Source organism: Hyposmocoma kahamanoa, unplaced genomic scaffold, assembly GCF_003589595.1.
Source record: "Hyposmocoma kahamanoa isolate Upper Pololo Valley unplaced genomic scaffold, ASM358959v1 232, whole genome shotgun sequence".
In the NCBI taxonomy this organism is placed as follows: Eukaryota; Metazoa; Arthropoda; class Insecta; order Lepidoptera; family Cosmopterigidae; genus Hyposmocoma; species Hyposmocoma kahamanoa.
Genome location: NW_020653750.1, coordinates 9,012,652 through 9,036,081, shown reverse-complemented (window position 1 = coordinate 9,036,081; position 23,430 = coordinate 9,012,652). Strand labels below are relative to the sequence as shown.

The window sequence follows — 23,430 nt, the reverse complement described above, 5'->3', positions numbered from 1 at the left end:
TATTTCCATTATACAGTTGCTCCTATAAAATGGTCAGTGGTTTTTTCATCACCCTGTATTTTGGGTAAAATACTTCTAAAACTTACGATCACAGTATTCCCAAGAGCAGCCAGCAAATCAGGCAGCTTGGTGAAACCGTAGTCGGCGACGCGGCATTGTCGGCCGAAGTGGTGATGGAAGGCAGGTATCAGCCTATGGAGAGCAAATATTATGTATACATGAATTATAAAACTGTTAACTTAATTGCGTTAGTTATCTCGAAAAGGGGTGAATTCACATTTCATTAATACGAACAATTTTTACAAAGAGAATGCTTTGAAATCATGAAATAAAATAGATGTGCCATATATTTTGGTTGTAAAACAGTTAAAATTAGTTAACGTGTTCGTCTTACAGGAACTTACCCTAACGACGCGTAGCTGAAATGTCATTAAACAATTTCAATATTTTAAAACTGGGTTATGATTTTTTATGATAATTCAAAAAATATTTTGTCACTTAGCCACGTTTTAGATATAGTTAGCAGGAGGCATTATTATGGGAATGATATTGATAATGATACAATTTATATACAATAAGTGTTGGTAGACAAGTCCACCTGGTCCAGGTACTTAGTTACAGCATACTATGAAAGCATGTTACATAATGCTATGAAATAATTGCTATGAAAGAATTTTTAAGCAGCTGTAAGCTGTGTGTGAGGTCATTGTGAAAGAGTTCGTCCAGGGAAGTACTGCCACCTTATCTATTTCTGCCGTCAAGCAGTAATATTAGCATTACTACGTCTCGGTTTCGAAGGGTAAGGGTGCTGGTGAAGTTACAGGCAAATGGGACTTGTCAACTTATATCTCAGGGTGACGGGCGCAGTGGCAGTACTCCTCAGATTTTTGCGATTTAAAGCTCCGAGTTGCACTGCAACCAGGCACACGACTCGATCGTCCCGTCACTTGATATTATAAAAAAGTAAGTAAAACATATTATTAAAAATACGTCTATTTGTTGTAAGAGTTATTAAAATAAAATTAGATATGACTTAATAATTAATAAAGAAAAACAATAAATAAATTAGTAATATGTCTAGTTATGTCGCAGGGTGCCGGGGGCAGTGGCAGTGCCCCTCCGATCTTTGCAATTTAAAGCTCTGAGTGGCACAACAACTGCTGTGGACTGGCGTGTCGCTTAGTCACTTGGTATCATAAAAAAAGTATGTATACTCCAGTGTGCGATCGTATATACAAACAATACCAGGTAAAATTACTGACTTGCTAAAGGGGATGGTGCAACGCGTCGCACTACGCAGCAGGTCGACAAGTTCCCTCTCGAACAACGCTAGCATTGGTTCTAGAACAGGTGCTGTGCGAGGGCGGTCCCGGTCTGCGCTCGAATGAGAACTTTCACCTGGGGGAAAACATATAGCGTAAAATAAGTCATTTATGACGTCCTAGCATTGTTATGTATATCATACATACGCCAAAATAAAAGGCCATATGTTGTCGCTTAACAAACAATATCGTTAAGTCCAAAATGGTAACTTTTGAATGTTACTCAAGTTAATAAACATCATAATCACAAACACATTCAATAAATAAATATCATGCCAGTCTCCCACCGGGATAGGCAGAAACTACGAACCTCCGCCTGCTACGCTTCTTGAAAAACCTCCTTCGCCTCCTCCACTCCCATCAGTCACTTCATATATAGGGTATATAGTTTATCTTGGTACTTTCACCCCAGCCTTTTTTAAAACAACTTTTATACAATCATATATGAGGTTTTTCATTTTATTTTCATTACGCGAAATACTTAAGCGGTGTTTTTTGCTAAGCGACGAAATGTTTAATAAAAAATTTAACTTCTGACAAATGAGAAGTGATTAGAGTACATACTGAGGTGGTCCGGTGGAGAGACGGCGCGTGCGCCTTCGGGCTGCCACACAAGATGGCGCGAGGGCAGGTCGCGCACGGCCAGAGACGGTGCGCTGCGCAGCAGCAGCTCTAACGCCACGCCGCGTCGCGGCTCCGCCACCAGGGCCGGAAACCGCGCCTCGTAGCACTCCACGAAGCTGCACATGTACGTCACGAACGTCAACAAGACTTCAACTGCCGTGTAGAGTTTACATTAGAGTTGCAACGAATATTAGGTTACTATGCTCGAATTCAGAGTATTAAATTAGACAGAATACCGAATACTAAAAACAGGAGGAAGCAAGAAAAAATATACAGTAAATTATCATGTACCTAACTTTATGAACGCAGAACGCTTTCGCTCTCAAAGGTCAAAGAATAAATTGATAAATTCCAATTATAAACATGAAAATGTACCTTTTAGTTTCGTTATTCGGTATTTTCCGAATATTTTTATTTTGGCCGAATATTCGGCTATTGCTTAAAGCCGAATATGCTATTCGTTGCAACACTAGTTTATACTCCTAAACGGACTTGTATTTTCTAAAACTTTGTATTTGAACAGTAAACCAAAGTTTCTTTCTCACCTGAGCAGTGGCAGGATTCCGCCGTGACTCTCAAGCAGCACCTGGACGCGTTTGGCCAAGGTATCTATCTCCATATAAACAGGTTGCAAGATACGACTGCCATCCTCATGACAAGTACTTGGGCCGGCGTGCAAGTGGCATTTCCACGGAGCTTCCTCCAGTTCCGAGTCGGTTGCGGGCCGTAGGTCCACAAGCTGCACCATGCGTCCAAAGCCCTCGTGAGTTACTACAGTGTCCTTTACCTGGTAAAAAGCTTTTTATTAAATATCAAACATACAACAGAAATTACAAAAACGGCCACATCGCCAAATAGAAAGCAAATAATAATAAAAAGCTGATTAGGGTGTAAGGTCGGGTCATGTATCTTTGTTATAGAGCTCCTATTAATAATTTGGAAGAGGTGAAGTTTCTGTTATCTTTTGGATATCCCTCAACAGTAGTTCATAAGAGATGCCCTAAAATCGAGTTCCAACAGTTTAACGCATTTTAAAAGACCTATTATTTTTTGAGTATTATATGGTATATTATAATACTCAATAAAAAAAAGTCGTTTTATTTACCTTCGTTTTTGGGTCACGTTCACTTCAAATTTCATGACACGGTATACATATAGACAGAAAGTCCCGTTTGCCGACCTCCATGGTCGAGGGGCTTGAACATTAGTTTTCATGGTATAGCCATCTCAGAGGTCCCGGGTTCTATCCCCGGCTGGGTCAGTGTAGAAACTAAATTTTCTATATTGGCTCGGGTCTGGGTCTCAAGTGCTTTAGTTACTTTGAGATCAGAGCAACATATGTGATGTTGTCTAAATTATTTTAGCAGTAACGCTCCTTGTGAAGGAGTTCGTCCAGGGAAGTACTGCCAGCTTACCTATTTCTGCCGCCAAGCAGTAATGTTTGCATTACTGTGTTCCGGTTTTGAAAGGTAAGGATGCTGGTGAAATTAAAGGCACATGAGACTTGTCAACTAATGTCTCAGGGTGACGGGGGCAGTGGCAGTGCCCCTCAGATCTTTGTGATTTTAAGCTCTGAGTGGCACTGCAACTGTTTCTGCTTTGTCTAGGGAAACCCGAAATTATTATTAATTACTTAATGTTTTATTATCCATTTAACACTGAAACTCCCTGAACTTAACATACCTTAGCGAGGTCAGAAGTAGTGAGAGCGCAGCAGTGACGACTAGCATAGGCATCACGTAAGCGCAGTAACGGCAGGTTATGATTGGGCTGATCACGTAAGATGGCACGCAGACGAGCACGGAGTACGTCTAGATTGGGCGCAGGTGAAGGCCTTCCCAGAGACAACTCCAGACGGCGTCCGGACCATTGGCTATCCAATCGGCGTTTGTGTAAGCGAGCGATGGCAACACGTGCGTCCCATTCGGAGCGTACTACTACGCTGGCTAACGGTCCGTCGCTGCCTGTCCACACGCATATGCGAACCACGCCAACGTACTGGGTGAACAGACGAGTCAGCATTTCCTAGAAACAGACTAAACGCTAGAAGCACGCTGTGGAGAGGTTGAATTTCCATTGCTTAATCGGGCAAACTTAAAACAAACAGTCTGTAGTATTCGCTCCAGTCACGTCGTAAATGTTTAGAGTCGTTATGTTGGTGCCACAGGGGTGATTCACGTAATCAAACCGTTACGATATCATAGCGATGTCGTTGAACTGCTTTTTCGTATTCACGTGTGACAGTGAACGTCAACGAGCCCAATTTTAAAGTCGTTCGATCCATATGTCGTTAAAACGACTCTAAACGACAAGACATACGTATTCTGCTAAATTTTGACAGTTCTTTCAATAGACTTTCGACGACTTAATGTCAAATTTCACATTCCAAGGTGTCGTTCATTAGTCGTTACGTTTCGATTCTACTCATATCAACGTTCGTTCAAATGATACGTGAATACCCATTTTGGATAGGACATCGTAACTTCAACGATATTTTAATAGCTTGAACTTACGTGAATCGCACTACTAGTATTGACAAATTACACGATATTATTTTCAAAGTGAATGTAAAAATTCTGCCGTCCGCGAACTAAAAGAGGGCTAAGTGACAAATGGTCAAAGATCCATTTTAAATAGAAAAAGTCTATCTTTTTCTGAATGGATATGCTGTTGCACAAAATTCTCTATCTAATAAAATATTCATTAAACAATTTCAATATTCTATGCTACGCGGACGGCAGAATTAACGAAAATACCAATCTGTACTTCATTCTGTGTTTTGATCTACTTTCATTGTTAAGTAATAAATAAATAATAAAGCTATCATATACATGGTGACACACAAGGTGATTGTTTGCCAAATATATGAAATACAAAAGGCTATGTGAAGCTGTGTCCATAAAGGGTTCCTCCTGCCTTGCCTGCCTGAGATGAGAAAAAAAATGCAATCGATGTTCTATCGTTCTTTGTTCTTCAGTATTAATGGCTTTGCCTTCGCATTTAGCCAATGAAAGAGTTAGGAAAGCAGAATAACAGATCATGGAAGAGGTACAGAATTTGAATGAAAAAGGATATGGTAAGTCGGTAACTGATATAAATCGGCATATACATTAAAGCTTGATATTATTATTTTCGGTAAATGAGGCCAGCACATTGTAAACATCTTTGTTGCATAAACATAGTAAACTTGTTATCAAGGTGGGGAGTAGGACATTGATTGCCACGAGTTCGGATATGAAAGTATCCTGGTCAATTGAGGGGCAGGAGGAGAAGATATGATTTAGATCCCCATAGGCCCTTGTTCTCATGTGAATAAATTGACAACTATAAAAATCATATATGCTAGCGACACACACGGCAAGGAAAGGAACTTCAAAGAGACCAGCGCCGCCTATGCTGCTGTATTAGAACTAGGTAGTGGGTTAGAATACGTAGTAGGAAACGAGTGACAAAATCCAACTAGTTAAGCTACGCAACCGATAGATGGCGCCGTCTACCTATATTAATAATTAGCCTGTCCATTGTTGAACACTGACTAATTTAAGACCTATATAACATGTAACATTTTCAACATTATGAAGTTCAGTTCCTAACAAACTGGTGTAAGAAGTAAATAAATGACGCCAATATTTTTAATTCAGAAGCCATGACATTTTATTTGCAAAGTTTGTAAGTAGAATTTTACACTAAAAAGTTTATTTCATTTGAAAGTGGCAAGAACTTTAACGGGGAATTCATACTGATATTCTTGTCTTCCCTTCATAACGGACGGACAAAATTGATTCGAATATTACTAAGAAATCGATCTAAATCTTTCATCGTCAAGGTGAAAAGGATGGAAGTGCTCACCTGCAGCCTGCTGGGTTCATAAGGCGGTAGATTGGAGACGGTCAGTTCGGCAGCAACATCTTCTCCCTCGCTGTGTTCGCTGAAACTGCCCGAGCAGTTCCACGGAGACACTGCACGGCTACTATTCTCGCGCCGGTCATCGCCGCTGTTGCTCGACGAGCAACCCGAACGGTCCAGATTCACTGAACCTACGAGACATAAACAAATGTAAAAAGAGCGGTTAGTTTTATTTATTTATTGTTCATTAAAAATCTTTATTTGTAAAGAAATAATGCACCGTGAAACTAAACTAATAAACAGAGCCGGTATATGTACATTATACTAAAACGCTACATTCGTAGGATGGCAGTCAAAGTGAAATAGCACTACTTTGTCTGTGCATTGGACTTTGTTTGAACCGTCCCGTTGTAACTGAAATAGAGTTTAATATAAATTTTAAATGTTATATTAGCAATCCTTCAACGATCAATGAGAAATGGTATATTAGTAAGAAGAAATGGAAATTAAAATGATCAAACCAGTTTTATTGACTGTAACTGAACTACGAAGAAAAACCTCTATTTAAGGAGATGGCAGAATTTGATGGAAGTAATAGAAATTACAATGTCAATAAATTATGTCGGTTCGTTCCGTAGCTTAGTTGGTATAGCGTCTAGCACGGTAAGCTACAAGACGTCGGTTCCGATCCGGCCGGATCGAAGGATTTTTTCTGAGTGTTTGATCTTTGTATTAATAATTATAACAAACTAGTGGAGTAATTTCACAAATAATAATTGAATATCAATTCAATAAAAATTTAAAAAATGTCAATAATAGTTATAAATGATCAAATATAAAGGGAAAGAAATGGCAAGAAATGAAAATGTTAAAGACAAAATATTTCATAATAAATAAAATAAAAAATAAAAAGACATTTATTTCTACAAAATATACAAAACACTATACTTAAGAACTAATAGAAAAAAAAATTGAATGCTGTGGACAAAAAGGGTAAAGACTTTGCTGAATTTCCGTCTTCACCTGTAGCTAGCTGTTCGCTTGTTGCATCAAGTTAATATGCGGAGTGTACACCAAGCAATAACCTACCTTAAGTAATAACTAGTAATAAATCAAAATTTAATGGGTGTACGTGTACTTTTTTTTTTAACCTACAAATTAAATTTTTGTACTGCTAAGATAAGATAGAATAAGGGTAAACCATCACTAACCGTGGGTGCCTCGAATTTTACGCGGGCGCGGGGCTGGTGGCGGGCAGTGCGCGAGCGGCGGTGGCGTCGGTGCGGGCAGCTGCTGCAGTGCTAGCGCCCATTCGCTAGCCGCGCACTGCGCGCCCAACGCGTCGGTTACACTACCCTCGCGCGGCGACTCCGATTGCTGTACGATACGAAGCTCTTTCAATACACTTCAATTACCAGTGGCCGAACTGCCTAACTTGAAGATCAGGCTACCGTACAAAATGAAAAGTCAAATTCTATTAACTTCGTATGCCTTCACTGTGTCAATTTCGGCAGCTCAGGGATCGGGTTTTAAGATGTTTCGGCATTTGACAGTTCACTTAAATATGTACGTTATAGGATCGAACACAACCTGCAAGGTTTGCTTGACTTCACGAGAGGATTTATACGAAATTGTGTAAAATGTTGTACCGTTTTTGCTCAGGTCCGTGACACATACACGCACGCAAGGGTACGTGCATGTATGTGTCGTGTTAGTATGTTCGTAAATATAATTCATTTCTTTGCTTCATACACACACAGCCTATGGCCAAATGTCAATCAGGGCTATATGTACTCCAATGTTCTTAGTAACTGAACCATTTCAAATATTTGTTACTGTTATTTTTATAATTTGCTGTAGAATTATTATTATTTGAAGAAATTTCAATGACGCCTCAAAATTAAACAAATTTGTTAGCTACCAGTGCTGGTGATGTCGACTGCATGAATCCAGGTCTCTGCGGTGGGAGTGCGGCGGTCGCGGTGCCATAGCCCTCATCACTGGAATACGCGGGCTGCAGAATGCTGTGCACGTAACGCGTGCTGATCTTCCGCCCGAACACATCCTCGCCGTCCATACGCTTCAGTGCTCTATCCCCAATAAAAATAAACAAAAATAAATTTTAGTAGCAGTAAAGCTTCTTGTGAAAGAGTTCGTCCATAGTTCGTCCGTCTTCTGCCACCTTACCTACTACTGCCGCCAAGCAGTAATGTCAGCATTACTGTGTTCCGGTTTTGAAGGGTAAGGGTGCTGGTGAAATTACAAGGAAATAGGACTTGTCAACTTATGTCTCAGAGCGACGGGCGCAGTGGCAGTGCCCCTGAGATCTTTGCGATTTATACCTCAGCCACGTCAGTGTCGCTTACCATCTATTTAAAGTTCTTAATGGCACTGCAATTGTTATGGACAGGCGTGTAGCTTACCATCAGGCGCACGACTCGTTCATTCCGTCACTTGATATTATAAAAGAAACCATACATATAAAATGTGGGTACTACATCATACACTAATTACATAATGCCTATTAGTAATATGCCAGGCGTAGACCACCACCTATACCAAATTAACATTTAGCTTTTGAGATATTCATTGATTTCAAGCTTAATACTAAAATTAACTCCTTATAAAAAAATCTGATCACTTGGCCATTGATAATTTCCTCACATGCAAATGTACATATCTGCTATGTAAACGAATATACATTTACAACATACAAATATAATAATCATTTAGGTACAAGATATGACTGACTGCTGATATGATTGACTGACTGACAGACTGCTTGTATGATATTTGAATGGCGTTGCAAAAACGAGTGGTTGTTTTTTACTTGTACATACTATGTACCTACCTATAAAAGAGATATTAAAGGGCAAGGAATTACAAACAAGTCTATAATAAATACTACTATTCAATCTATAAGAAATATACATGAAATTTCAAAAGTTGTAAGTCAATGGTCTTTCTTCGTCTAAACTAGAGTAATAACTAATAACAAAAACGTTTTTTCGCAAGCACTTTACTGAATACTTTGTAATCAAGTGCAATAAGGTAGTAGATAATCCAGTTCAAATAGGTACAGTTATTCAATTTGTAACGGTCGCAATTCAAATTTTAAAGTAACCGACACTAATTCGCGCACTCTACCGTGCCGATGCTTCCTCAACATAAACAAAAAATAAGCACAAATAAACCAAACAATAAAGAAAATCAGAGATTAAACTAAAAACTTAACTAAAAATTAAATACGTTACACTAAAATTTGAATGATAACCGTTTTTTGAAACAATTAAAACCGGATTTTTCCGCCAATGCCATTAAAATACTGATTATAATGCCTCTACATTTTATCGCATTATAATACCAATTCAATTACGTCTACAAAATTGTACTTCAAATCACATAGCTCGATAAAATGGAAATCTACATCCACGGAAATACGCCGTTTCACTGAGTAATTATTTTTTATTTTGCCAGAAAATGTATTATTACTAGAATGGGATTATGATATTGTTGGCTAATTTACAATACAGTACGAAATATTTCAACAAAGGTGAGAAAGAACAATCTTACCCGGATATTAGCATTGTTTGCTAATCGCAATCGTAGCTATGATTACCATTAATTGTCGAAATAAAATGAAATACAATCACGATAAATCACTTTTCATGACCTTTTTCCGGAAATTGGTAAAATAGCATGTGTTCCGTGCTTGTCTGGTGGTGCAATGGCAGATTGCAAGGCCAACAGGGAACTTCATAGAAATCTAAATAAAAATGACGGTATTGGAAAATATCCCACGATTTAATGGACAGATTTTTTTTTAAATATACCTCCAACTTCATTTCTTTTTAAACAGGGTGTTAACGTGATTCTGTTAAAACTTATAGGAATCCATTAATACGTGAAACGCGATGAAATTTTACATGATCTACCTACTTGACTAAAATACTTGGGAATGCTTTTTATCACCATTTCTGTGGATTTCTCGTTATAAAAGGTGTTCTTTTTAATTGATGGAATTACCTCCTTCGAATCTTAAGGCAATTAAATTATCAACCTATGTGTTTTCGTATGTAATAAAATAATAACTTGCAATAATTAAGAAGTATGTCATAAGTAAGAATATTTATATAAACAGTGATGACTATTGATCACAAATATCAAGTAACCTGATTAATTTGATTATGTAATCTTTTAAGAACATCGTTAAATTCAACATCTTTTGCAAACAAACATGCAATAAATATTTTCAGTAGATCGTGTTCGTGTTCAAAAGATCGTGTTCACTCCAGTGATTGACCCTTGAATAGCAATACAACAGCTCTGGGTATGTATCACTTCAGTCTATGGTCCAATTATCGGTTAAAACCAGTTGTTTCAATCTTGGCGCAACCAACTCGTTAATAGTTGCCTGCTTGTCGATTTTCTCTTTACAATATTCAACTTTATAATATTTTTTTAATATTGAACTTTACAATATTACACTGTTAATCCTTCGTCTACTAGACAGTCCGGAATACTCTATACTTATGTTATTGACTTACTATCGATCCGAACGAAGCGTTTTGCTTCAATCCTTCTTAAAGTAAGTAAAAGAATGGAAAACACTATTGGCTAGTCTGTGTTTCCTGAAAGCTACCATTTCGGAATCAAGTCTAAAGTAAAAAGGCATTTACCAGACAATCGCGTAACATTGTCCTGCCACACCGTTACTTAACATCTTCAAGAGTTCGTTTTTTTACATAATGTACATGTTAGGAGAAGATAAACGATTTATTTATTTAAAACAAACTAAAATAAGGGCTCGTGCAGCGTGCCGGCGATATTTCGCGACTGCGGTCACCGACTCGCTGCGACTTGTTTTAACATGTAGAACTAAATAGCTTGCTCGCGACCGGCGACCGTTGGTCGTGAGACTCGCGACGCGAAATGATCAATTAATTTTCCTATTTTTTATTTTAGTAGATTAGATTAGATTAGATTAGATTAGTAGATTATTACATAAGTAATTAAAGTTATAATAATGGACCCAGATAAGTTAACTGATGCAGTTCGTAATCGCCGCAGAATATTAATTGGACGAATATTAAATCTCCTTCTTATGTCACGTACCCGTAAAACGAAATTTTCCAACAATAAAGTTCTGATACTATATCCATTTTCCCTGTAGGTATGGTAATTAATCGAAAACTGAGCTGTCTGTCGATCGCCGGTAGTGTTACGTCGCGTCGCTAGTCGCCCGCATGCTGCACTGTATTCCGTCGTTAGAAGTCGTTACGAGTCGATGCGACTGCAGTCGCGACCTATCGCCGGCACGCTGCACGAGCCTTTATTTGTGCTAGTATGCAATGAGAATTAGCCAGCAGTTTGTGTAAGTTTGTATGCTACACAATTATTATATTCTGTAAAATTTCGTTACAAAAATACATTTCCATTCCATGAAACAAATGTAAATTGAACCTTACGGAATCTAAAAGTGATTCATAAAAACACAGAACAATTTCCTTATTGTGATAAGGCCAAATGATATTACAAATCAATGTTTGTTGTATTTTGAACGCATTATGTACGTGTGTATTACTTACTAATAGTATATAATTTGTAGCATAGTATAAGATTTGGATGGCATCATACATTCTATGGCAAAACACTTTTGAGTGGTATGATCTAGATAGAATCGGAAACGAAGCACATAAAATCCAAAAACCACTCAAGTTAGGCCCATTGAATTGAAGTGAAGAGCATTAGAAACTTACCGTGAAGCATGGTCAGGAGTGGGGAATCTCAGCATGGCAGTATTGGCGGTTACTTTTAAGACCTTCCCGCCGCAGTTGTCTGCCAGACGCCGCAACCGCCGAGACACCCGCTCCGCTGGTTGGTCCATCGGTAAATTCGCTACTTCCATTTCGCATGTTGGCACTTCTTCTTCTTCCGTTTGGCTTAAAGTCTACAATAAGCCATCAAAAATCACTACAGTTAATTAACAAACCTTAAATCCAAAGCCTTCAGAGTAACAATAATGGCAATTTGGCACTTGCTCGCAATGTTGATCTATTCTTTGACACCACAAACAATGACAATACAGTGCCATCATTTTAAAATTAAAAACTAAATTGACAGTCTTAATATCCCTCTAAGAAAACAAATCTTAAAGGTATATAATATACCACTAAAGTTAAGGTTTCCTTTAGAGATATTACAACACGCACAAGAATAAAACGGGATATTAATATAATATGCAGCTGTGAACACGCAAATAAACTTCATTTCGATATTTATTCAGCACATAAGTAATTGTTCCGTAAACTTTCTCAAAATGTAGCACTTAGTGACATCATCACAACTATTCAAAACCAAAATATGTGACGAAAAATTTGAGGGAAAAACAAAGCCATTTATTATTTGTCAAGGTGTAAGATATTTTCCAAGATTTTTCTTATTACTTTTTTCATTACTCTTTAAGTACTTTACCTTTGGATTCCTTGGCAAGTGTGCGAGTAGTTCATTAAAGCAATAATGAGAGGAGGCACACGCGATTAAGGCAGATGACGTGTTTTGTTTATGCACCAATATCACTTCCACGTTTTTCCTGTCAAACAAATGCCTTTCGTATAATTTGGATACCTACCAACACATGGAAATTAAACTGACAAAGACAAAATGCCAATGAAAGACGAAAAGGGGATGCTTTGCATAAAAATTACAAAAAAAAACAAACATTCCTATCGCAATGTATGTCAAAGCAATAGGGTACCAAACTACTGCAATCAATTAATACTATTATTTAATTAATAACAAAAAAATAATACTAACCTATGTCTAAAATCACTCAGATCGGCAGCAAAGTTAATATCACCCGAAATTAAAAGTAAAGCTGCTGGGGCGGAATGTAGTTCACCAAATCTCCTCATGCATTGCCTTAGTTTTTCATCTGCTGCATTCTTTTGGGTCCCACATACATGGATGAGGTTTACCTGTTTTAAAGTGAAAAATGTGAATATAAGAGATTCTTATGACACTGCAAAAAACAATATGTGAGGGTTGGTGTTGAGTGAACAGTATTGATATGGCGTCACCGTGACGTCAATACTGCTCGCCAGTCCAATATGGACTTAAAAGATAGTATACATAGTTTTCGCAATCTTATCTGTACAAAATGATCATTGTTATTGTTGTGTATACTGCTGCTGTTGTTGCTTAAAATCTTTTAATAAACTCTCAATTGCGCCCATTAGGAATAAAAACAACATGTTACTTATTCATAATATAATAATTACAAACAGCATTTGTAAAAATTTACTTAAATAACTTATTTCATATACTGTAAAAGTAACAAGTTTATTAAGTTAAAACCGGCACATTTTTATAAGTATACAAGATAGTATTTGAAACATTGCATGATACTTGAATTGTTCTGTATGTACTACATAACAAAACATAATTAATATAAAGATCCAAGTTAAACAAATCCATGATAAGTAGGTATAAAACATGATAGGAAAAATGTTATGATTGTGAAATATATGCAATGACAAAGTAATATAAATTTTAAACCATAATAATGCTCATGAATAGACATTAATCGGGATAACAGTTGCTTTATCAAAGTAATTCCAAACAACTATATTGCAATAGAAAATTTTAAAAGTAACAGATGAAAAGTTTGTCAGACAATGGAGAATATACAAATGAAAACCCCATATTTACTACAAGTCTTAAACACAATAAGATTAAAAGTTTGTCAGACGATGGCGAATATACAAATGAAAACCCCAGATTTAGTACAAGTCTTAAGTTGTTGGAAAGTCAGTCTAAAGTTCAGAGAAAAGTTAAATTCTATACATTTCGGAAACCATTTTAAACTGCAGAACTTCACACACAATAAATTAGCCTGACTAGACAATATTAACATTTTCTTATTACAACTTATGATATATATGTGGGTGCGATATTAGAAAAAGGCTTTGCAATTACCTGAGCATCATTTAATTCCTGAAGTCGAGTAGGGGCTTCTTTCCTAACATCACATACTACAACAAATTCAGCTTCTCGTCTGCCCTGCAAGAACTTGGCTCGGATTGCTGCTACCACATCTATTGCAGAACAACCTCGTGGTACCTTAAATGTAAATAGCATCAATTGTATAAAATACAGCTATATTTCATAATAATAATAATAAATAACTGTACTTTAATTACGGAGTTGAAAATAGTTTCACAATTAGCTTATTTATACATTTGGTACAAACAAACAGGATGTTATTCATAACAATGATTATATTTTACATATAATTTTCCAAATAAAGAAAATTTATTACATAATGTGTTTGTGTCGACTTCTTAGGTTTTCACAATTTCTACATCACATATATTTGTTTTATCGAACAAACAAACATAGTGGGCTTTTTGCAGACCCTATGGTTTTGACTGACAGTCAGCCGATAAAAAATTTCATTTTCAACATTTTGTGATTCAACGCAACATGAAAAGATTAATTACATGTTTGATTTACTAGTCATCACCATAGGTGGGCAAAAGGTGTTCCACATAATATATATAATTCTAATGATACCATGATAACTGACAGCATATTACTGTTACTGTTCCGTCAATGTGACTGTACTGTACTGTCGCTCTTTGTAGCTATATCTATACATGTATCGATATATGTGAAACACATTTTTCCAACCATTGGTCACATATTTCCCTATTATCAACATACAAAATTGTTTTTGAGGCTGGGAAGGTTACAAAGTTTGCTTATACATACACACAAATGAAGTAGTAAATACATATTAGTTCAAATTACATAGCAATAACTAACAATAGCAAGGGTAATAAAATTATTTAAAGTAATAAGCTAGGTACTAATGTGAAAAGTAAGTAAATTTACACTGTGGAAATGAGTAACAGTTGCTACCTCTAGGACATTAGGTAATTATAGCTCATAAGTATGTTTTTGCCACCTTCCATTTCATCCTAGAGTGCACATACTATAAATATTATAATGTGAACACAGTGTGAATAAGCAGTGATAATGAAACATTGAGAATGAAACTTTAAAATATTTACATAGTGCTCAATTTGCAGCACTGAAAAGCATTGTATTAGTATACATTTACTTCATTGTGTATTTGTAAACAACATTGGTAGGCATTGAAACTTACCTGACAGTTCTCAATATCCCAAAAAATGCCAAGAGGCACAAGAATATTTGACCGTTGTTTATAATGACGAAATCTGGATCTGACACGAGCCCTCTCTATTAGAACTCCACTTTCACTAGCATCTGTCCCGTCAGAAGACTCGTCTTCCACATCTGAAAATGGAACACCTTTATCAAGCAAATGCCACGAAATATGATTGCTATATGTGGGATCAGTGACCCATAAATCACCACGTATATTCGAAGTACCACGCTAAACAATGTTCTTTTTTCATCGTACATCAATTTACACGTTTACATAAGCACCACTGTTACAAACAATTATTACCTGTGATCCACAAACGAGGAGGAAGAGGTATTTTCATGGCAGGACTACTCATAAGATTACTCAGACCTTGAGCTGAATGGCTCCTAGCTCCCCTGTTACCACTGAGCCCAACATCTTCCATCACATATGCTGATCTCATATTAGATAACATAACAAGTCACTGGTAGGTATAACTCCGATTTTCAAGCATATGTTCAAAAAAACAAAGAGAAAACTAGGCTACCACTGCTGTACCACGACGCAAATCCCAAGCACACAAAACTACAAAAAGACCCTTACGTCACTATATAAAATTCTTAAATCCGTTAGATTTGCGTCTTAAAAGTAAACTTATTATTTACAAAATGTAAAAATATCAACGAACGTAGCTACGCCATTTCAATCTTCCACAATGACCAAAAACAATCCAGATTAGTTAGAACTAATTAGACGTCTATGGATTAGCTCAATGTCATCAAAAAATCGAACTTGTCGTTGATTGGTTAGAGAATGTCAAACTCGACGCTTATTGGCTACTTTTAATGTTGCTATTAACATTTTTGTGTTACCTACCATTTATATGAATGTTTTTAAGAACAATAATCTTAGACTATAATGTATCCGAACAAAAAAAAAAATTGAATTTCGATCGACGCTCAGTTGTCAAATACAGTGAGTTTGCAGGTTGTCGTTGTTCAATATATTTAGCCGTATTTGCAAAGAATTTGTGTAAATTCGAAAACTGAATATCTGCAAGGAGTTGCATTTTATAATTTAAGCATCAAGCACACCGTGAGTACCTTTTTAAGTCAGGCCCTTAACCAAATATCTAAACCTTTTCAATGGTCAACTTTTGTCTGTCATCGTCGTCTTTTTTTCCAGTATTATCCCAACAAAATGACTACAAACGGAGATAATGGAAGTCTGGATGCCAGTGGCAAGATTGTAAAAATGGAGGTAAATGAGATACACTAATTCCAAAGAAGACATTTAGGTTATGATCCAAATTGAACTACGTAACAAAACTCGTAAATAAGTATAAAAAAACCTCAAATAGGTACGATGGATATTAGACTACAGTAATTTTCGTTCTTAAAAGTTGATGACACTACATTTTGCGTACTCATGCTTCTTTGTTATCTTTAGGTGGACTACAGTAGCACTTGCGATGAGAAGATCCCGCAGGCAAAGGCCATGGCTGCGAAAGGTTCTATCACACAGGCCATTGATCAATTACTAGCTCTTGAGAAGCAGACCAGAACAGTAAGTACAATCTTTATTTATGCACTGTGTCTGATTAGTATTCATTCTAAATTGTAGACAAGGCAAATCTAGAAAACTCGGAGCCACTTCGAATATCGCTTGTGGACTAAATTCGATTGAATCTGAGGAAATACAAATATCACCTGTACACCTAGAGATAAAAATTATCCCTGTGACATTTTGGACTGTCATTTTTTGGATTCAGAACCAATATGAATTGGACGTAGTGCAAGAAACACTCTAATGCCGAAAACTGTGAACTGTGTTTTGAACCATCTGTTTAGGATGAATTTAGGAAATTAACCTAGAAAGGCTAAATTCCATGATCAAGAAATGGTGCTGATCTAGATGTTCTACATAGTGTCCTGGAGTTTCCTAGCTTGAGACCCATGAGTTAGTGTGGTTTGTCCAGAGTTGGAAGAAATCTTGACTTTTTGAAAAAATGGAATAAAGCACGATTTAAAAAAAAATCCTAATTAATCACGATTTTTTGTTTTTTTCATTTTATTAAGCAGTTCAAATATATTTTTGCATAAAACGTAGTAATGTAAAAGGTTAATTGACCGCGGCAAGCTAGTTTTTTTGTTTAAATATTATTTTATTTTATAATAATTAGAGATGCACTGAGTACTCGTTTTGTAATCCGTACTCAGTGTCTCAGTGTACTCGGCCATTTTTTTACTACTCGTACTCGGCCGAATAATTTGGTTCATGAAAAGAGTACTCAATCAAAATAAAGCATTACAGCTATAGACATTACTATTATTATTATTATTATTATGAGCCTATACTGTCCCACTGCTGAGCAAAGGTATTAGACAATAAAGTGAAACCAATAATTTATTTAAAATAATCTTTAAAAAGAAAGTTTACATTATTAATATTTAAAATTTAACAGAGCCAAGTTATGATGTAGGAATACAAGACTTTCTGCGCGTTCAGGTAGTGGTCTGTTCCTTTTTCTTTTTTCATACACATTACCCGCCTCGGAAAATAACCTCTCACTATACACAGTGCTTGCAGGTGCACATAAAAACACTCATGCTAACTGTACCAGTTTTGGATATCTTGTTTTATGCCCTGCCCACCATTAGAAAGGACTCTGGTCTCGCGACAATAACCTTTCATTGACATATTGACATATTCTAGAGCAATGGGACTTTTAGGATCATCGCGTTCCGGTTGTAGTGAACTGACTAATTCGGCTGAGTACTCGGCTCGGCAAATGTTAAACCAAGTATAATCGGTACTCGGTTACTCGGTAAAACTTGTACTCGGCGCATCTCTAATAATAATTATTTCTCAGATGTAAAGGACCCCCTAGTCTTTAAAATATAATTGTCTGATTTTATGTTGATTTCTGTGAAAGAAAATAAAATTAAACATATATCTAGCATACCGTGCCAGACGCTATAGCAACTAAGCCATGGAACGAACCAACGGACCTCACGATTTTTTCAGTGTGCTTGCGTCGTATCTTTGTATTTGGCTTTTCGACGACTTTTAGCCGTAGCGCCATTTATGAGAAATCTATGATATTTCTATTTTCTTACTCTTTATCATTTTTTGTAAACCAGCTGAACTACAAGCAGACCTGTTTGTTACTACAGTAAGATGTAGTGTATAGGTACTTCCTACTGCTCAGTTAGGCACAGTACTTTACAACCTTCTGATACTTTTAGGGTGCTGACATGGCGTCCACTGCAAGAATTCTTGTAGCAATTGTACAAATCTGCTTTGAAGCCAAAAACTGGTCTGTTCTCAATGATCAGATTGTTCTTCTCTCCAAAAGGCGGTATGTATAAAAACATTTTATATTTGTTACATCATTATTGTTATTAGAAATTTATTATTAAGGGATTTAAAATATAAGTTGAACAACATAACATTATAACGCGAGAAATCTCACATCTTGCCGCTCCATGTATGGTGGTTTCCACCTGGGAAGGAGGAAGGAACCCGTCCTTTGACTCGCGTCGTGACGCGCCACCAAAGCCCATGTTGAGAAAATATATGGAGCGTGTTCCTGTTTTACCAGAACGTTTTCACTCATAAACTAGTATAGATTCTGTACTAAATGCTTATTGTGAGTGCCAAAAGTGTAATAAATACCTACGTACTGGTAATGAAGTATCGCTTTTTTTCATACAAAGCTACAGAAACAAAAAACTATGGTGAACACAAACACTGAGCACAATATTTATTTTCTAAAATATTTCTTTATAGGTAAGTAGTACTAACTGCCACTAGAATCTGTTAGATTCCTCTCTGTTATGTCTCTGTATCTGTTAGATCATCCTCAATTGGCCAAGGAATATGAAAAAATGTCCTGTATTTTGTCAACATTACTTTACAATGTTTAATGTCAAGTTAACGATATACCTATGTATTATCTAATAAGTAATTTTCAGATCTCAACTGAAACAAGCTGTAGTGAAAATGGTCCAAGAATGCTGCACTTATGTAGATAAGACACCAGATAAGGAGACAAAAATAAAGCTTATTGAGACTCTAAGATCAATTACAGAAGGTAAAATCTATGTAGAAGTAGAGAGGGCTAGACTTACACACATTCTGGCAAAAATTCGTGAAGAAGAAGGCAATGTCGCTGAAGCCGCTAAAATCATCCAAGAGCTGCAAGTTGAAACATACGGTTCCATGGACAAAAGAGAAAAAGTAGAACTTATTTTGGAGCAAATGAGATTGTGTTTGGCCATCAAAGATTATATTCGTACACAAATCATTTCTAAGAAAATTAACACAAAATTCTTTGAAGAAGATAATACTTTGGTGAGTGTCTTTGTAATGTAACCACTTAGACAAAGAAAACGAATGTCTTTATAATTGAAATAGTGCTACAATAGGCTATAACATAAAGCAGTGCCTGTTTATGTGGCGCAACTTCAACCTTCTTTTAAAACGTGCTTATATAGTGATCAGTACAAATATGAAATAAATAACAAAAAATCATACTTTCATTGTTTTCTGTTGCGACTACTGAACTTAGCATATCCTCGGTACTAGAAATTATGTGTGTACATTGTTACTTCAACACCCATAATAAGAAATTTCTCTGCTTATGCTCAATTTACACTGCGACGGTAAAGGAATGGAAGCGAAAAATCTTCCGCGGAATGTGCGAGCATTCTCGAGCATGCGCGAGAAAGATTTTGGTTCGTATATAGTTTGTATGTTACACCATTGACCATAAAGTTCATGCTATGTACAATATCGTTACAAAAATTCGCATTCATTCCGTTCCGCCGCAATATAAATTGGGCCTTAGATTTAAGTCTTTTAGAACAGTGTGTGCTGTAAAATAAAATCCAATTTAAGACACCCGTCTGTTTTTATTACAGGAACTGAAAGAAAAATTCTATCGCCTTATGATTGCTGTGGATCAACACAATGGGCAATACTTGTCCGTCTGCCGGCACTTCCGCGCGCTCGGCCCAGTGGCTGGGTCGGATGCCTTAATTGGCAGCGTCGTGTTTCTTATCTTAGCACCGTATGACAATGAACAAGCCGATTTAACGCATAGGCTCAATGAGGACAAAGATTTGGACAAATTACCTGATTATAAGTAAGTATTTAGGATTCCTATATTAAGGCTGCTTTTTAAAAAATACAGGAAACTTGGAAAAACCTAAATATTCCTTGTATGTAACCAATCTGTTATACACCAAAGGCTGCTAACAGATTGACTGCATGTTTGTATTTTATGCATGAAATCGTAATCAACTTCATGCAACCGAGATCTCGACTGCATGAAGCAGACAACGGCTTCACGCATTCATCGTATGCAGTCGAAACCGACTTCATGCAACCGAGATCGACTGTATGCAGATTTACGAGTTCACGCATTAACTGCAAATATCCAGTCAGTACAGACTGACAATTAGGCTGCTAAGAGTAGCAGCCTAATCGAGCATTTCATTACTAAGATGAAAACAATTAGCAATTTCTTGAACTTAATAGTGACTTTTGGACTGTGAGAAACTGCAATTTTTAATTTCATTTTCTAATGTAGCACATTGACATTGATTCGGATAAAGGCAAACTAAACTTAATTTAAGTTCATTAGTTGTGCCTTAGGGCGCGTTCCCATTATGTCATAACGTTTTATTTATTGTTGGACGACTGTCGCGTCTAGCCTGTTCCCATATCACGACTACCTGTCGTGACTGTGTCGTGGACGTTTATCGTTGAACGACTGTCGTGTCTAGCTACCACTAGACCGTGACGACAATTTATCGGTTCACAGCAGCCGCCTTGTCGTTTGTATTACAGAATCGTTTGAAGTTGCGATTATCTGTCGTCACATTTTTATCGTGACGTTTTATTTATCGACCGACGACTGTCGTTCTAGCTCTTACCATTGTCACGACAGTCTGTCGTCGTAACGTCAAAAAAGTCGTGAACGACCGTTAATCGTGTTGTAGTATATGTGAACAACTTCATTTAAATATACAAGCCACGACATTTCTATCTGTTGTCACGCCGTAATGGAACGCGCCCTTATTCATTTATCAAAAAAAAAAGGGGCAGAAAAAGTAATTTTCATTTAGATCTGACTTTAAGTTCACTCATACATTTTAATTATTATATATAGCATAACAAATAAATTTTTACCAATAACAAAAGAGATAGACACGACTTAAACTTAGTTTAAGATTATGGGTGTTATCCTATGTTATCTTTATAACGATATAAATAAATTGACGTATCTTACACCAAGTGTAGTCCTAATATAAGCCATTATTGTCAACAGACAGCTATTAGGCCTGTTCATAAACCCGGAGATCATCAGATGGAACACGCTATGCTCAATGTATGAGAAGATGCTCCGAGCCACACCTTACTTCGATCAGGCTGACGAGAAGGGCCAGGAGCGTTGGAATGACCTTAAGAACAGAGTTGTGGAACATGTACGTAACTATTATACCTAATGTTGATTCATGGAAAAGAATCCATAAAAAAAATATTTATAAAAAATTTTGAAATAATTTTCAAATTTCAATATTATATTTTTATTTGTTTTGTCTGAAAAATGTGATAAAATTTCACCATTGGAATTTTTTAGACATTTACGTAACATTATTTTATACTTCAGTACTCATAAAGGTATCAAAATAAGCCTTGGTGCGCATCCACACAAAAGCTTATTTTTCTGCCGACTCTCTTCATCGTTTATACGATTAAGGACTGTCATTTACTCCCATACACTTACGAATATTCCATGGCTATAATTTTATGTTCTATTACCCAAGTGAACAGGATAAAAGATGTGCGTAATGTTTCATTCCTTTTACGTAAATGATATAACAAAATAAAGCGCATTTTTTGTTTAAACAAGCCTCTGATCCTTCCTGCTTTTGGATGCACCAAGTGGGCCTTTTCATTTAAACACTTTTTATTAATTTTTTATAATATCAAGTGACGGGACGAGCAAGTCGGGCGTCTGATGGCAAGCTACACGCCTGTCCATAACAGTTACAGTGCCACCTAAAGCTTTAAATCGCAAAGATCTGAGGAGCACTGCCACTGCGCCCGTCACCCTGACTCATAAGTTGCCAATTCCCATGTGCCTGTAATTTCACCAGCACCCTTACCCTTCAAAACCGGAAAACAGTAATGCTGACATTACTGTTTGGCGGCAGAAATAAGTAAGGTGGCAGTACTTCTCTGGACGAACATTTGGTCTAACGTAACAGATACTACGTATCTACTATACCTGCAATCCGATTTCTTGTTGCAACGAAAAAAGTAATTAGCAATAGGCTCATTCTAATAATCGTTATAATTTCAACAGAATATCCGCATAATGTCGATGTACTACACGCGTATCACATTGAAGCGAATGAGCGAGCTTTTAGGCCTCAGCGATGTCGAGACCGAGGAAGCACTAAGTCAACTGGTTGTAAGCAATGTTGTACGTGCCAAGATCGACCGCCCTGCAGGAGTTGTGCACTTCAGGTAACTTGTCTTTACTGCACTTTATATGACATCTAAGGCCTAACCGCCTAAATTGTAGGTCAACCTGACATTCAGCTTGAAATTTGAAATGCCACCTTTACAGCTAGTAGTAGTAGTTGACAAGAGACGTTGCTTTATAAATTATGTTGATTGTAAATTATGATGTTTTATTTTGTGTTTGATCTTTGTAAAAAATGGAAAAATAATATCACAAAAAAAATTAATACCATGGTAGTGAAACATCATAATATTCATTACAATCAATATTACAACATTGATGAAGTTCAAAAATTGAAGACTAGAAAAATGGATTTCAAATGGTCAGATTGACTTTCGAGTTGCACGTATAGGTTGAATACCTGTTGAAGGTGGCTGCGAATCCTACGTTATGGCAGGTTTATATATATCAACGCTATCAACGTAAGCTGAACGAGACTTATACACATTGTAGATATCTATGTATAACGTTGACTCGTTTGTTGGGCACATTCTTTAAAAACAGGAAATTTTTTCAATATGTAATAGTAATGCTGTTTTACATTAATTGGGGAATACCACGAAAAGTTTTGAGCAATAAAAATATTTTATGATTATTATAAAGAAACTATTTTTACCGGAATTAATTTACGTTATTTGATTTTTAATACGGGACTTAATCACATAAAACAAGTTACCGACAAGTAACCGACAAATCAGATAATATTGATTAGGCACCTTGTATGGGAATTGATTCGTAGGGCGTAACTCAAGTCAACTCGTATTAAGTCTATATTTTCGTTCCAGCCTAAACATGGACTCCTCAGACCGTCTGAACGAGTGGTCTAATAACCTAAACACTCTGATGCAACTTGTGAACAAGACCACCCATCTCATCAACAAGGAAGAGTGTGTCCACAAGCATCTACTCGCTACAACGGAATAACC

The 23,430-nt window shown here is 36.6% G+C and overlaps 2 protein-coding genes across 4 annotated transcripts in view; one reads left to right on the top strand and one right to left on the bottom strand.

Moving 5' to 3' along the window:
* Positions 1–15,442, bottom strand: part of LOC113228583 (meiosis regulator and mRNA stability factor 1) — a 24,317-nt gene extending 8,875 nt beyond the window's left edge. Inside the window, exons 1-14 of the mRNA XM_026461937.1 lie at positions 15,289–15,442; positions 14,962–15,113; positions 13,770–13,913; positions 12,609–12,769; positions 12,267–12,384; positions 11,552–11,742; positions 7,714–7,882; positions 7,004–7,169; positions 5,796–5,983; positions 3,630–3,971; positions 2,492–2,733; positions 1,887–2,062; positions 1,263–1,398; positions 87–192 (exon numbers count right to left, since the gene is read on the bottom strand). Of these exons, the coding sequence (XP_026317722.1) occupies positions 87–192; positions 1,263–1,398; positions 1,887–2,062; positions 2,492–2,733; positions 3,630–3,971; positions 5,796–5,983; positions 7,004–7,169; positions 7,714–7,882; positions 11,552–11,742; positions 12,267–12,384; positions 12,609–12,769; positions 13,770–13,913; positions 14,962–15,113; positions 15,289–15,439 (2,442 nt within the window). The 5' untranslated portion in view covers positions 15,440–15,442. The remainder of the gene's footprint in view (positions 1–86; positions 193–1,262; positions 1,399–1,886; positions 2,063–2,491; positions 2,734–3,629; positions 3,972–5,795; positions 5,984–7,003; positions 7,170–7,713; positions 7,883–11,551; positions 11,743–12,266; positions 12,385–12,608; positions 12,770–13,769; positions 13,914–14,961; positions 15,114–15,288) is intronic.
* On the top strand, positions 11,149–23,430 carry LOC113228584 (26S proteasome non-ATPase regulatory subunit 12). 3 transcript variants are annotated; one of them, XM_026461939.1, is made up of 9 exons: positions 11,149–11,166; positions 16,150–16,224; positions 16,414–16,530; positions 18,213–18,325; positions 18,942–19,320; positions 19,890–20,113; positions 21,302–21,458; positions 22,343–22,506; positions 23,290–23,428. In XM_026461939.1, exons 2-9 carry the CDS (start codon positions 16,165–16,167, stop codon positions 23,426–23,428), a joined length of 1,353 nt encoding a protein of 450 aa, XP_026317724.1. In that variant the 5' UTR covers positions 11,149–11,166; positions 16,150–16,164. The 3 variants fall into 3 exon arrangements, with proteins under 3 accessions (XP_026317724.1, XP_026317723.1, XP_026317725.1); XM_026461938.1 differs by lacking the exon at positions 11,149–11,166 and adding an exon at positions 15,928–16,059; XM_026461940.1 differs by lacking the exon at positions 11,149–11,166 and having other exon boundaries at positions 16,165–16,224; positions 23,290–23,430.

What these genes read in the sequence shown, in the direction of transcription:
- LOC113228584 (XM_026461940.1), top strand. Translation starts at nt 16,165, where the DNA reads ATGACTACAAACGGAGATAATGGAAGTCTGGATGCCAGTGGCAAGATT. An exon ending in GTTCTTCTCTCCAAAAGGCG is followed by an intron (nt 18,326 to 18,941) that starts GTATGTATAAAA and finishes AGTAATTTTCAG; the next exon opens with ATCTCAACTGAAACAAGCTG. An exon ending in GCAGGAGTTGTGCACTTCAG is followed by an intron (nt 22,507 to 23,289) that starts GTAACTTGTCTT and finishes TTTTCGTTCCAG; the next exon opens with CCTAAACATGGACTCCTCAG.